Consider the following 14,594-nt stretch of genomic DNA (forward strand, 5'->3'; position numbering starts at 1 on the left):
CCTTGAGCGCACTGAGGAGTACTAGGACACTCTGGAATGTCTCTTGGGCTCCCTACAGCACACAAACTTGCTCTGGGGCATATCTGGATGTCTGTAGAGCTAATTGCGGGGCCCTGAGAAACCTCTGGGGCACATTAGGGGGCACTGGCTTCCATGTGAGTGTTCCCAAGTTCCCAGAAGTCAACAGGGAAGCCTTTGGAGACCCCTTGGGAAGACTCAGTGGGGCCCTAGAGTGATGTAGCAGCTTGTGTTGGTTGCATCTGCTTGGCAGGGAAGCGATTTCCGTGCTGGGAGCTGATTGACTGGGAGGTGATTCCCTTGGTTTAATTAATTTAATTACCTGGAATATAATTAAATAACACTGTTCAGCATTCAATCATGATTATATTTTTCCAATGTACTTCAGTCATGCATCTGTAGCAGCTTTGCTAAAATATATCGAGTTTATTCAAAATTCCAGTGATGCTCCTAAAGCACTTGAAGTGCATTTGAGGTGGGGAGTGACAAAACAGCTCTGAGAGAATCATCATCAAATCAGAACATTGGAACGGTAACTAATAGCAGAGATTCTGATAAGAATATTTAAATTTTCAAATTACCTTTTTCTAAAGTTGTATTTCACCAAGTTTCATCAATGTGCACACTGAAGAGCTGACTTGCTATGTTTCTTTTTATAAAAAATCATGTGTTACAATTGAGAAAAGAAGGTATAGCATGTAACATCCTCCAAGTAAAGTGCAAAAAACATTTCTTCACAGTTCCAATTAATGTCTTAGGTTTTGTTCAGACTCACTAAATGATGTATTTCAGGGTACATCACATGGGAATATAAGAAGACTATTCAGAACAGGAGCTGCGGAGCAAGATGAACAGCATGTGAAGGTAAGGCCGGGAACCAAGGACACAGCTTTTGTGTCACTCAGCCACCTGTGGCAGAGGTCAGGATTTCAGCAGGGATTTCTGCAGACGTTCCTTGAACACCCCCAGGGTGGGTGACTCCACCACCTCCCTGGGCAGTCCATTCCAGTGCCTGGCCACCCTTTCTGAGAAGTAATATTTCCTAATGTCCAGCCTGAACCTCTCCTGCTGCAGCTTAAAACCATTCCCTCTAGTTCTATCAGTAATGACACGAGAGAAGAGGCCGACCCCCAGCTCACTGCAACCTCCCTTCAGGAAGTTATAGAGAGCAATGAGGTTTCCCCTGAGCCACCTCTTCTCCAGGCTGGACATTCCCATCTCCTGCAGCCTCTCCTCATATGGCCCCATTGTGCTCCAGACCCCTCACCAGCTTTGTTGCCCTTCTTTGAACACGTTCCAATGCCTCAGTGTCTTTTTTGCAGTGAGGGGCACAAACTGGACACAGAATTCGAGTTGTGGCCTCACCAGTGCTGAGTACAGGGGGACAGTCACCTCTCTGCTCCTGCTGGCGTCACTGTTTCTGATGCAAAATGTATGTAAGTGTCACATGTGTGACATCCTTTTTGATGGAGTTCTGTGACTGGAGTTCAATGGATTTGAGAGCTGACTTGAAGCCTGTGGGCATCACCCAGGAGTTGGGGTGAGAGGATGAGGTGTAGGAACAGGAACCTCTTTGGTCGTTATTAACTCCCAACTTTTTGGTCAGGAATCTCTGTGTGTTTCTTTATCATGTAAAGAACAGAGTCATTGTGCAGCTTGTGAATGAATTAATTCACGCCTTCTGATTGGTGCTGTTCTCTACAGGGAGCTGCAGTGGAAATGGACACTTGTGGTCCACTGTCCAGCCCCCTCCCGTGTTGGATTTTCTGGGCTTTGAGACACGTCTTCCAGATGCACTTTGTGTTATTTCTGATGTGTGACCTGTTGAGCTCCAGCCCCAAATGAGGATTCAAGTACTACCACAGCAGTCCATTGGGACTGTAGTATTTCTTGCTAAACAGAATTCGTGTGCACCCTTGTCTTTCGTCTGCACAAAGGATCTTGTAATCATCTCTGTCTGTGTTTCTTTTAGACCCAGAGATGGAGCAGAGAGGAACACAGACTTGGGTGAATCTTCATTCAGGAGCAGGGACACGTCATGCTCATCTGAGGTGTCTGGCTGACAACAAGAGCAGAGAGGTAAGTTTCATAGTGTCGCGTGCCCATTTTATTTTATTTTTCATTCATGATGCATAGAGGCGTTCCCCAGACAAAATGAGCATTTCTCAACTGGACTTTCTAGAAATGAGCTAGGCAGTGAAAATGGGTTTGAAGCATTCCTAAGAGCCCCGCAAGAGAATGCTGAGAGTTAATCTGGCACCCTCCTTTGGAAACGTCCGTTGTCTGTCAGCTCTTCAGCTGTGCCCTAACACCTCCCATTGCACTGCCACACGAGGATAGAATTCCAAGCCCACACTGAGTCCTGGAATGTTGTGGTGCCGTGTTGGAATCAGATGTGACCACGTGGTCTTGGCTCCCCGCCTTGTGGGGGGTCATGGTGGACCAGGCTGTTGGCCGTTGGTGATGTCATAAGCGGCTGGAATGAGGGGAGGAGCGGTGCGTTCTGTGTTCCTTTGTGGGTGAGCTAGTGGTCGGAGTGGTTGGTTGTCTTGTTGTTCGTGTGCCTTTAGTGCCATTAGTTAGTTAGTTCTGTTTGTTAGTTAGTTCTGTTTGTTAGTTAGTGACTTTAGTTAGTTAGTTCCGTTAGTTAGTTAGTGCCTTTAGTGTTTTTTTCTTCACACCATCGTGTGCAGCAGCTTGTAGGTAAGTTGAGCTGACGTGGGATGGATGGGTGGGCAGTGAGGTGTTGAGAACTGCTGGCTGTCGGAGCTCACAGCACCGTATTGCTTACTCTTGACCATCAGACGTAATTTTCCCTGGTACACACGTTCCAAAGGGGGTATCAGTAAAGTTGGCACCTGTCCCGTGCTTCTTCCATTGTCTTTGCTCAGTAGTGGAAGCATTGTAAAGTTGCTGGGCAGACAGGCATCACGTAGCCTGAGACTCAGCATGTCTTGCAGCAAGTGGATGGGACGGTTGTGCTGTTTGTTTTATTCCATGACTGTCTTAGCCCTGCTCACTGACCTGCTCTTTCTCTCTCCTCTCCTCACCCTCCGCCCACTGCCTTGGTGCAGCTTTTGCTCTCATTCCATCTCAGCAAAGCGACAAGGAACTGCTGCAGATAGCTTGAAGTGATCTCATTGCCAGGTACGTGCCACATTTTGTCCCCGCACATCGGTTTGCTGCAGGGTATGCGAGGGTAGTTCTGACGAATTGTACCCATACTGTGCTGTGTGAATAGAGAAAACAGAAGTGTGTTTCCGTTCTGTTCCAGCACGTCACAGCTGCTGTGATGGACGTCGCGTGCATGGCCGGGGAGGAGAGTGGGGCTCCCCAGGACAGAAGATCTCCAGCGGAGCCCTACCAAGTGACCGAGGTCATCCCTCTGCATGCTGGTGAGTGAGGGTCTAAAGCGGGGTGGGCAGGGCTGGGGCAGCGAGTGCCCCCTGCTCCACACCAGGAACCCTTGTCACGGGCAGACTTTGCCATGGGAGCGAGCCCAGGGCCGGAGAGGGCAGAGCTCCTTCTGCTCCTGCCTGCCTTTGGCCCCTCTATAGCACTGCTCTCTCTCCTTGCTCAGATGCTGAATTGCTGCCTCTGTCTGATGTGGAACAGGAGGCAGTGGACTTCATCCAAGCCAACACCATCAGCAAGGAAATGGTAAGAGCAGCCATCTCCATCGTGGCTATACCTGCATCTCCAGATGGTCCCTCTGGCTCTGCCTTCAGGCTGCAGGAGGGCTGATGGCCGGGCAGAGCTGCTGCTGTCCTGCAGCTGTCCTGCGCTGCTCCACACCCCGCAACGCCTGGTCTCCCTGGCCATGGCTGTCCCCACTCACACTCCTCGGTCTCTGTGTGCTTGCCAGGATCTGGTGCAGAAGCTGCAGTTCCTCAATTCCATTTGTATACTGTGCAGCATGGCTGGACAGACGAGCCTCACACTGAGCCATGATATCTTCTGCTTGCTGAAAAATCAGTGCAAGAAGATTGAGGTGAGGGGACATGGCACCCAGGTAGCTGCACCCTGTGAGAAGGACAGGACAGGGGGAGAGGGAGGCAGGGAAATGATGCACAGACACCCAAGTGCCCCAGATGGGACTCCAGGTGCTGCTGAGAGCTCAGCAGTGGAGGTGGACAGCAGCACCAGTGTGCCAGTGTTTGTCAAGGGCCACTGGGGCAACTCAGGCCCTAGCGGCCGGTGGCAGGTTTGCTGTTGCTGGGTGCTGGCAGCTGCCAGGTGCCATCCTGATTGTGCTTTGCAGGTTCTGTTGCGTGAGGAGCCCATGGAGCAGCTGAGCACCGGCCTGAGATACTGCTGCATGAACACCATTGCTGCCTTGAGGTACCTGCCCAGCCTCTGCTTTTGCCAGCACAACACCGGGCACCATCCTGGTGGCCCTGACGCAGCTCCCCGCTAAGTCTTGGCCCTCGCCCCAAAGCTGGTGACATCAGGACTGTCCTCTGACCCAGAGCAGCCCCATGGGGGAGGAGGCACCTCCTGGCAGGGCTCCCCATCCCTCTCAGGGAGCCTTGCCCAGGGGAGGACCTGTTCCAGCCCTGCCTCAGCACCCAGGCACCGCTCCTAGCATCAGTGTCTCTCTAATTGCAGCACAGTTAATGCAGTTACGGAGGAAGAAATACTCCATCTCTTCAAGGTGTGCTGCAGCGTCGTCTTCTATCTTCCTCCAGCCAGGGCCTTGAACATTTCCCTCTACAGTCAGGTATGTACTGGGCAATCTACTGTTGACCCCATGCCTCTGGGCTGCCGCTTGCATTACTTGTGTCCAGAGATGTATCAAGATGTTTGTGGGACAAGGTAGCAGCCTTGCTTGCCCTCACCCCTCTCACTCTTGCCTTGGGCTTGGCAAACAGCCTGTGTTGTAGCCTGCTCTGAGTGCAGCAGCCTTGCAGGGTGCCCCTGTGCACAGATCTGTGGGTATCCTTCCTTGGCAGCCAGAGGGGTTCACAGCAGTCTACTGGGTATGAAAGGGAACCCTGAAAGACTTCCACAACCCACTGTTCTCTTTACAGACCCTGGAAGCTATGGACGACATGCTGCAGATTGTGCTAGATGTCTGTCCCATTGCCACTGTCAAGAGTCGGCTGCAGGGAATCTTGGAGGTCTGTCTATTGTGAAGTTCTGCCCCCACAGCTCCCTTCTAGTAGTTTATCTCACTCCATGGAAACGGCACTGGCAGCAGCTGGAGCCGGCAAGGGACCCTGGCGGCAGTAGCCCCATGATGGGCTTGGCTTAAGCTCAGGGGAAGCCTGGATGGATGCTGTGATTCCAGCCAGGAGCTCAGCAGACCTGCAGTGGGCATCAGCAGCTCCCAGGCTAACCAGCAGCTCCTCTCCTCACAGGTGCTGCTGCCTTTCAGCATCTCCAAGACACAGGCTGTGTGTGAGAGGGCTTTGGGGCGCATCTGGAAGCTTAGTGGCTTCATGACCAGCAGTTTCTGGCAGCAGGTAAGGAGACATGAAAATTGTGTACCTGTGAGAAAAGCTGCGGCTCAGGTGTGAACCCTCAGAATGCTTTTGACATGAAGGGAGGGTCTTTATCCTTCCTTTGGCCTGTGCTCATCCTGCTCCAGATGCTATTCTCTCATTCTGTTTAACATGCCTTCCCTCCTTTTTTCCTTCTTACTGCAGCCCCTTGGAAAAAATCTTGCCCCTTCTCAGAGGACAGACATTGCCCTTGTAACCCTGGAGAAGATCATTGGGGACTATGGTTTTGATGAGAAGAAGTGGGCTGAGACTATGCTGGATGTGCTTTGGAGAGACCCTGGCACCTGGCTGATGGATGTAAGCAGAGTGAGGCAACCCTGCCCGCCACAGCTCTTGGGAACTGAAGCCATTTGAAGGCAGCAAAGAGCTGTGGGAAGGGCAGTAATAACACAGCCTGGGAGGCAAATGGCTGCAGTCCAGTGGCAGCAGCAGTCTCCCTGTGTTCTCACAACAGGTGCCAGAGATTCTGGGATTCATCCACGCCAACCTGAAGATCCAGAGCACATCAGTCCAGCAGATCCTGCTCTCAGTGCTCGATGTGCTGACCGTCCAGTTTCCCAGGGATGTGCTGAGGAGTGTGTTGACCGACCTCCCACAGAATGACAGGTATCAGCCCAGACAGCCGCACACGTTTGTTCCATGTGAAGAACAGGGCTCAGAAATGGTCTGGGTGCCAGAGCCAAGGAAAGCTGCAGGACATCCCGAGGAGCAGGCCCTCCATCCCACTGTGCTTTCCAGTGCTGGTGGGCTGCTCAGGGCTGCAGCAGCCAATACCAACCATGGCAGCCCAGAGCCCCCCATCAGGCTCCTGCCTGAGCCCTGGTGCTGTGGCTAAGGCAGCCCTGCTGACACAGCATTGCTCTCTGTTTATAGCACTACCCTGGACATACTGAAGAGTGTGCTGACCCTGCTGGAAGCATCCAAGCGGATCTGGGATGAGCTCAGCAGTGTTCTACAGGACCAACAGCTGTGTGAGATATTGAGCATCAGCACAGAGGAGTTGGGCCTCCTTCGCTTGACTGTGAGTTACTGGACAATGCACTGTGCTCTCCTACAGAGCACTGGTAGCTCAGGCTGGGCTGTGTCTCCCTAGTGCCCTGCCTTGAGCTGCCAGAGCAGCCAGGAGCTGCAGGGTGCAGGATGTCCTGCTGCCTCTGCCTGCCTCTCACTGCTGTGTTGGTTTCAGGCGATGCCTCCCACTGAAGAGCTGTTGAAGGAGCTGTGTAAGCCAGCACTGCTCCAGAAGCTTCTGAATGTGGAAAGCCTGCCAGTGCTCTGGCTGGTGCTCAGACGTCTCGTGCTGCTGTCGGATAGACCTGAGATGGTGAGCAGGACCTTGTCAAACGAAGGCCTCATGTTGACAGCCTGGCGCTGGGGCAATAGGCAACACTGTGCCTTGGCATCTGTCCTCCTGATGGAAAGGAAATTGTGTGTTTTGTACAGGCAATTGAAATCCGGGCCCTGCTTCCAGGCATCATGGAGAACCTGCTGTTTGCCAACACAGCCATTACTGTGAAGGTGCTGAATATCTTCAGGAATGCAATGCACCATCTGGGGAAGAGGCACGCCAGTCCGTTTGCTCTGGAGCTGGCTGAGAAGATCCTGCCTCTTTTTAATCACGTAAGTCTGTTGTGGGAGGCTGAGCTCTGCGGGTGGGTGCTTGACAGGAGCGTCTTCTCCTTTCTTTCCTTCTCTGGGCTCTCAGGAATGAGATGTCTTGTGGGCTCTGTAGCACTGCTGGCCATGTCCCTGCTAGTGCAGCTTGGTTGTTCTTGGTGATGTCAGGCCCCTGTGCTGGGGCTCAGCCTACACTCATGCTCACCATGGGCAGTGAGAGTGTGCTACTGAGGTCTGACGTCCTCCTGTTCTCCCTCAGGCATCATCTGAAGTGCGAGAAGGTTCCATCCGCCTCTTCATGGATGTGATGGACGCTGTGCTGTGGTCTCAGAAGGGAAGCATGAAGAAGACCGTGCGCAGGGCCCTGCTCCCTCTGCTCTTTCACATGAGTGACGAGACCCCGAGCGTAGCACAGGTACGAATTTCAGAGCTGAGCAGTGTGCAGGCAGTGGTGTGCTGACAGTTCAGCTGTGATGTGCAATTGAGAGCAAGTTGAGCAAGCATTCAGACACTGGGAAGTGTGTCTGTGTGTGTGGTGCCATGTCCCTGCATCTGTTGTTCTGCAGGCATCTGGGGAAGCCCTTGTGTCCTGTGCAAAGTTCCTGAAGTGGAAGGAGCTCAAGCAGCAGGTCCGGCAGAAGAACACAGTGGGGATCATGAAGTGTTTGGTGAGGACAATCTCACAGCCCCCACCTTTTTGCTGGGGGAAAGGGGATGCTGGAGGAGGGGTTGCAGCAGCAGCTGTGGCTGCTCTGCAAGCCCCATGCTCTTGTGCTCTTCTTCAGCTGCAGCAGGACAGAAAGGGAGTGGAAGGCCACCTGCAGCAGAGCCTGCCATACCTGGAGGATTCTCAGGCCTCCTTGCGATGCGAGGCTGTCAGATTCATTGGTGAGCCCAACCCCTGCGTCCCTCTTTGGGCCCTGCCCTGGCAGGAAGGCACAGCCCTGAAGCCCCCAGGTACAGCCTGCCCATGCCGGTAGCCACAGTGGGTGCCTTGCTCAGGTCCCCCCTCGGGTGCCGTCCCTGCCTGCAGCATGGAAGGGGAAGCAGCTGGGCTGGCGGGGTTGGGGTCTGAGCTTCTGGCAGCATGTTGGGGAGTGGGTGTCTGACAGAGCTCTTTCCCTAGGGCTGATTGGGAAGCACGCCAGGGAGCAGAGTGAGAAGATGCTGAATGAACTCTGCAGTGGTGAGTGAGGGCAGTGCTGTGTGTGTTGGGGCTGGGGGCAGAGCTGGGCAGCATGCAGCTGTGCTTTGCCCTGCTGCAAGGAAATGCTGCAGGGGCAGAGGATCATTCATGGCAGTCCTGAGCAGTGTCTTCCACTGACCCGTCAGTCTCCCGTACTCCTCCTGGCCAGGAAAAGCAAGGAGTGGGGCTGGCAAGGCCCAGAGGGGAAGCTGGTGGCTCTCTGTAGACTGGGGGTCCCATCTCTGCTCTGTTTCCTTCTGTTGCAGCCCTTCAGCCTTTGGAAGATGACCCCCATCTGACAGTCCGTTCTGTGGCATCTGAGACCATCCAGAAGCTGAGACACCAAAGGCAGAAGGCGGCACCAGCACGGAGAAGGCTCCCAGCACTTTTCCGCTGGTCCTGCATAGCCTTCTGAGGGATAATTCTTGTTCATTAACGTTGGATCCTTCAGTTTTCATGTCTCTTACCATCTCTCTTCCAGAAGATCTTGCGAAGAAAGGCTTTTCCTGTGAGGATGAAACACGGATAGGAAATGTTACATCTAGTTTTGCTGTGGGAATTTACCTCTGTGTGTGACACATTCATTCTTCTGACAGCTGCTAACACTCAGTTTATTAATAAAAATCATTCCTTTATTACTTTGTGCCTTGCAGATTAATCTGAATGTAAGAAAATCGGGCTGACTTTGTTTGCTTCGCTCAACACTGGCCACATCAAGATAACAAAGGACATTGTTTTCAAGAATAATTGCAGCTATCTTCCAGTTGGCTTGTGCTTCTGTGCTTCTGAGAAACACCATCTAGCAATTTCTTTTTCTTCTTTTTTTGCACGAGTCCTGGATGCTGGTGTGTGTTGTGCTCTGTTGTTTGCTGACCAGCAGGTGAGAGGACTGTGTTTTGTGTTGGGTGGTGAGTTTTGTCTATCTCAGGGGCCATCCAATTGGATCCATCCTCTTTTTGCAGTGTTTAGGGACAGTTAATTTGCTGTTGCCTGGAGCTATGTGTGAAGTGCAGGACTAGAAGCTGTGATCGCTGAATCTCCTTGGATGAGCCCCAGCTCAGGTTCTCTCACACCAACCAAGAACATTTTTGCCAGCCCTGTTGTATTGCTGCAGCTCAGTGACTCCGACAATCTTCCCATGGAGTGCCGAAGACGGAGGTGGGAGCCTCCTTGCTGAGATCTGCTAGCAAAGTCCTGAGCGGCTCTAAGGTCGGAGCCTGTTGGGTCGGTAACACTGTGTCATGGTTTTGTGCTGTTGCTGTCCATATTCCACATCATAACATCACATGCAGTATGAACCATTGATTGAGGGTATAAATAGTGGAATCATGTACAAAGGAAAAAGGGTTAAAGAGAAAGTAACTTTATAACTGAACAATACGGATTGCTAAGGGAACGTTATATGGTATTAAAGGTGTTTGAATGGGACAAACTGTTCTGATGGTATAAGAAAGTGTAACTGAGGGTATGTGGAAGTGTAATAGAGGGTATGTGGAATTGTGATCGAGGGTATGTGGAAGTGTGGAGGGAGGAAGGCTGAGGGACCTGGTCTAGGTCCTGCTATCCTGGAAAGGCAGCCTGGGGATCTGGCAGTGTGTGTGCCAAGTGGCTCTGTGTGCCTATGGGTGTGTACTGAAGGGCACCCAGAACTGCCACTTCCCCTTGGGACATAGGCTTGGAGCATCAGTTGCTATGTTACTCTCTGAGAAGAGGATTCGGGCCCCAAGTCTTGAGTCCAGCTTGGTGATTTGGATTGACTCTGGGGCAGCAGTGGATGATCTGCAGCCCTGCAGCTGAGTGCATGAGGCTGATTGTGATCTCTGCTCTGCCATGTACCTACAGCAAATCCCAAGAGCACACAAAGATTGGGTCTGTACCCTGGCCTTCATCCCTGGCTGCCCCATGTTGTTGAGTGCGTACCAAGGAGGCGTGATCAAAGTCTGGAACATGGATAACTTCGGCCCAGTTGGGGAGATCAAAGGGCAGCCCCATCAACGCCATCTGCACCAACTCCAAGCACATCTTCACTGCCTCCAGGTGAGCCTCGGGCTTGGTGCTCCCCAGATCCTGCAGGAGGTGAGAGTGCCCTGTGTTGACTTGTCATCCCTGGGCCTGGGTGGGTTTGCACTGAGTGGGGCCAGGAGCCTGGAGGGCGAAGAGGGCAGAGGGGATCTTGCAGCTTTCTGGTCCCTCAGTGCCTTCCTCTCACCTTGCTGTCTTAGTCTGTCCCCTGCCTGCTCTCTGGGATATCCCCATGCAGGGTCCCCTCTTCCCTGGCGCTGGGCATCCCCTGCTGTTCTTGGGGAGCATTTTGGCAGCAAGACTCTGAAATCCACTCTCTTTTGTTTGTGCAGCAGCCGGAGCTGCGCATCTGACCTGGCTCACCCTGAGCTTCCCTGCAGAGATCTCTGAATCCCAACTGCAACGTCTGCTGACCCTCTGCTCTTCCCTGGGTACCCACTTTGCTCTGCAGTGGGGTGGGGAAGGGCTGCAGATGGGTGAGGATGGAGATGGTTGTGCCAGGAGCGGAGTGTGGACGGGTTGGACCCTGATCCTGCACGACTCCCCCACGGCTGCACACCTGAAGGACAATCCTACAGAGAACGATGGTGCATGGCTGGAGCCCTTCAGAGGGCTGAAGGCTCAGCCCAGGAGTGTCAATGAGGACGCAGCCTCTCCAGCTGCCCTGCTCATGTTTCTCTGCTCAGGGGGCCGACGAGGCCCTGGTCTCACACTGGAGCTTTCTTCTACCTCTCCTGTGGTCCCTTGGAGCATCCCCTGCTCCATCCTGCCCTGCCCCGCGCTGGGCTCGTGGGGGAATGTGGGAATACAAGAAAAGCTGTTCAGAGCAGCAGCTGTGGAGCCAGATCAACAGCCTGAGAACCAAGGACACCTCTGGAAGGAGAAGAAGGGACTCACGGCTCTGATTGGATATGTTAGAAAAAAAAAACTTGTGAAGGTTTATAAGAGATGTGAGAACTTGTAATAAAGGATTTGGATCATTCACATCTGAGTCCGTGCTTCAAATGCTGCAGGGGAATGGCTGCGTTGAGCCCTGGCAGTGGTATTCTCTCCTTATGCGCTCTCACTTCCCTTTGGTCACTGAAGAAACGACTTTTGAACTCGGACTTAAGGATTTCTCTGCATGATCCCATTGGTGCTGAACTCGGATCTCAGAGGAGCTCCAGGATGTGCCCCATAAAGCACAGACCAATTTCTTTCTGCTTTCTGCAGCCCCGTTTGTTTCGTGTCACCAGTCCTTGTTCAAACCACTGCAGGGTGGGAATTTCTGCACACCTTGAAACAGGAGCATCTCTATTGACTTGATGGAGTCTGTCTTTTATCATTCTGGGGATGGGGGAGGGAAGAAGAAAATGCAGTTTCCATGGCCTGGTGGAGGGCACGATGGCATGCGCAGGGTCACCCTGCCATGGACAGGATGGTGGCTGCTCCTGGGTCACAGCTGAGCCCCGTGCTGTGGGGCTGGGCAGGATGGATCACAGGACCCATGGTTGCCCTGTGACGCACAGCACTTTTACAAAGTAAAAGAATCAATTTCCTTAAATATTGAGCATCCATATGTAAATTGCAGCCTAGTGGAATCTTTTCCTATCCAAACAGAATTCTTTATCTATTTCTGTTACATAAGAAAAGCAAATAATTTTTTATCGGTCGACTTTGAAATTCAGGCAAGTGTTCACTTGAAGTGTTATGAAGTGTCAGCTTTTCTAGAGCATTTACTTTTCATGCTCTTAATTTCTCATTATCTCGCCTTATTCTCTTGTCATGTCAGTGTTTTCATTCGATGGCTTCCATGTGACAAGAGCTCTTGCTGTGTGAGCGATACAAATGTAGCTTTAAAAGTGGTACAACTTGCTATTAAGGCAGCTCCCCTCGGGAATTCCTTAAAGCTGCAGTGAGACAAGGGACACAAGAGAAACTTTGCTATGCACAGCAGGCTGAGCCCTCCTGCAGTCCCAGCTATGGAGTGCTCTGCAAAATCTGTCTCTTTTTGCTCCTGATGTGCAGAGGTTTGATCTGCTTTTGCACCAGCAAGAGAGAAGTGACACCTCACACTTATATTTCTGAATATTCTTGCTGCATTCAGTGGGATGTAAGCAATAAATAAAGAAATAAAATAAAAATATCATTGCTTTGGTTCTCAAAAAAAAAAAAAAAAAGAACTGCCCAGCTTAATTTTGCTCCAGATCCTTCACTGCTTTGTTGCCTTTCACTGGACAAGATTTAAGGCCTCAATATCTTTCTTATAGTGATGGGTCCAAAACAGAACACTGATAAACAGACCGGTATTGTGATCAATAGAACTTGAGGAAGAAATTCATCTTTCATGAGGAGCTCCTCTTTGAACAGCACCAGGAACTAAGACAGGTGTTTGATTATTTCCTGCTATGAGGCAAAGATGGATCAGCAGATACAGCTGGAATCTATCTCTCTCCTCCCCACTTTATTCCCCACCTTCAGTTCTTTTTGGAAAGGAAATGCTGCAAATCTGGACTTATTTGGGAAATCACCGTGCACACAATGAAGTGAGAAAGCACCGTGCACATGAACAAGGCCAGATCCTGGATCAAGCTTTCAGTGGAAGGGAAATGCCTGAAAGGATTGAGCAAAGTCCTGGCGAAAAATCCCTGGGGTTCCTGTTGGTGGGAAGCTGAACATGAGCCAGCAGTGTGCTCTCACAGCACAGAAAGTTAACCATATCCTGGGCTGCATCAAAAGAAGCACGGCCAGCAGGGCAAAGGAGGCGATCCTGCCCCTCTACTCTGTGCTGATGAGGCCTCATCTGGAGTACTGCATCCAGATGCAGAGTCCTCAGTACAGGAGAGACATGGACCTGTTGGAGCATGGACAGGTCACTGATACATGCCATAGAACTGATTCAAGGGCTGGAACACCTCTCCTATGAGGACAGGCTGAAAGAGCTGGGGCTGTTCAGCCTGGAGTACAAAAGGCTCCAAGGTGACCTGAGAGCAGCCATGAAATCTTTAACAGGGGAAAGGAGAAAGAAATACAAATAAAAGAGTGAGCTTAAGTATTGGATGAAACAATTAAGTGCAGGGCTCAGTTGTATGCACTGGGACTACTGTGGGCTTATATATATCTGAAGACTTTCTGGCTCCAGACTGGAAATTTCCAGTAATACAGGGCAACTAGTTGGGGGTTCTCATTCTTCTGAGAAATCCTTCTGGTCCAAGCACTTATAAGGAGCTCAGGACTTATGAAGCTATTTGCAGAAGGGAGAGGCACAGAATCATAGAATCACCCAGTCACAGAGTAAGAACTACACTGCTGACTGGACAAGCTTGTGAGAGCTTCTGACACCCACAGATCTGATCCACATCCCTTCACTACAGAGTCACCCTCAGTCTCACAGTGGTTGATCCTCAGCTTCAGGAAATCTCTCCCTCCTTCCACAGGTCTACTTTTCTTTATAGACAGAAACAGCTGAAGTCAAGATGTCATTGCTCTCGTTACCCCTGAAGGCAGGAAATTACTTCTTGTGATGGTGCATGTGGTAAAACGGCATTTCTCTCATTCAGTGCTTTGCATTTACTTTACCTTTCTGTGGCTTTATATACTGCTATGGCCAATATTTAATGAAGTCTGGCACAGAGGCAGACCAATTTTCTTTCTGCTTCTATCATTTATAATTCAATCACTTCTTTAATTTTGCATGTAGGAAAATGGAGAAGTCACAATAAAACTGAGTTTGTTTTGTTTTATTTCTCAACTCCAAGGAATCTCTACAATATTTCTTTGTTTCCAGTGCTCTCATCCCCAAAGGCTCTCTATCTCCAACCACTCCAATGTTAATTTTATTAGACTATGCTGTACATAGGATTACTCTCTTATAATCCATTTGCTACTTGTTTATCTCATGTATGATTAGTGTTTCTCTCCTGATTCTTATCTAACACTTACTAAGTATAAGGGTAATCTCGGTACTGGGGTGAATGACTACCCTCAGATTCCCCAAGGGATTAGAATACCATGATTGCTTCGTGATACAAATAGAGAAATGAGACCTGCAGGGTTCTTTGCCATTTTGCCAGCAAATTTGATTCCAGATAGATCAAGAGGCTTATGATGTGTTTGCTGCATATGTGACCAGGATGAGAATAGAACCAGTATTTCCTGGGGCTAAGTCCTGTGTTAATCCACAAGAACACTCTTTTTTCATCTCCATGATTTAATGTGAAGTAAAATGTGACACGATGGCTCTGTGGAAGAAGAAAACAAACAGTGTG

The 14,594-nt window shown here is 50.7% G+C and overlaps 1 protein-coding gene and 1 long non-coding RNA gene across 4 annotated transcripts; both read left to right on the forward strand.

Moving 5' to 3' along the window:
• The first annotated feature begins 1,744 nt into the window (after positions 1-1,744).
• Positions 1,745-3,679, forward strand: LOC146753495 (uncharacterized). Its single transcript, XR_014940007.1, has 4 exons — positions 1,745-2,097; positions 3,093-3,165; positions 3,293-3,413; positions 3,599-3,679. It is a non-coding gene; the product is annotated as an uncharacterized LOC146753495 (long non-coding RNA).
• A 174-nt stretch (positions 3,680-3,853) lies between these two features.
• On the forward strand, positions 3,854-11,331 carry LOC146753496 (uncharacterized). 3 transcript variants are annotated; one of them, XR_014939995.1, is made up of 19 exons: positions 3,854-4,009; positions 4,280-4,359; positions 4,627-4,738; positions 5,049-5,138; positions 5,379-5,483; positions 5,667-5,819; positions 5,977-6,128; positions 6,396-6,543; positions 6,709-6,846; positions 6,966-7,142; positions 7,399-7,554; positions 7,706-7,807; positions 7,925-8,027; positions 8,266-8,325; positions 8,592-8,833; positions 8,979-9,205; positions 9,288-9,534; positions 10,168-10,362; positions 10,680-11,331. XR_014939995.1 is itself a non-coding variant. In XM_085530549.1 (15 exons), the coding sequence occupies exons 1-15, from the start codon at positions 3,935-3,937 to the stop codon at positions 8,738-8,740; spliced, it is 1,800 nt and encodes a 599-aa protein (XP_085386675.1). In that variant the 5' UTR covers positions 3,854-3,934; the 3' UTR covers positions 8,741-8,960. The 3 variants fall into 3 exon arrangements, 1 of the variants encoding a protein (XP_085386675.1); XR_014939996.1 differs by having other exon boundaries at positions 10,683-11,331; XM_085530549.1 differs by lacking the exons at positions 8,979-9,205; positions 9,288-9,534; positions 10,168-10,362; positions 10,680-11,331 and having other exon boundaries at positions 8,592-8,960.
• The last annotated feature ends 3,263 nt before the right edge of the window (positions 11,332-14,594 follow it).

The sequence above is a fragment of the Coturnix japonica genome, chromosome Z (assembly GCF_054131305.1).
Source record: "Coturnix japonica strain WE chromosome Z, WE-NBRP24, whole genome shotgun sequence".
In the NCBI taxonomy this organism is placed as follows: Eukaryota; Metazoa; Chordata; class Aves; order Galliformes; family Phasianidae; genus Coturnix; species Coturnix japonica.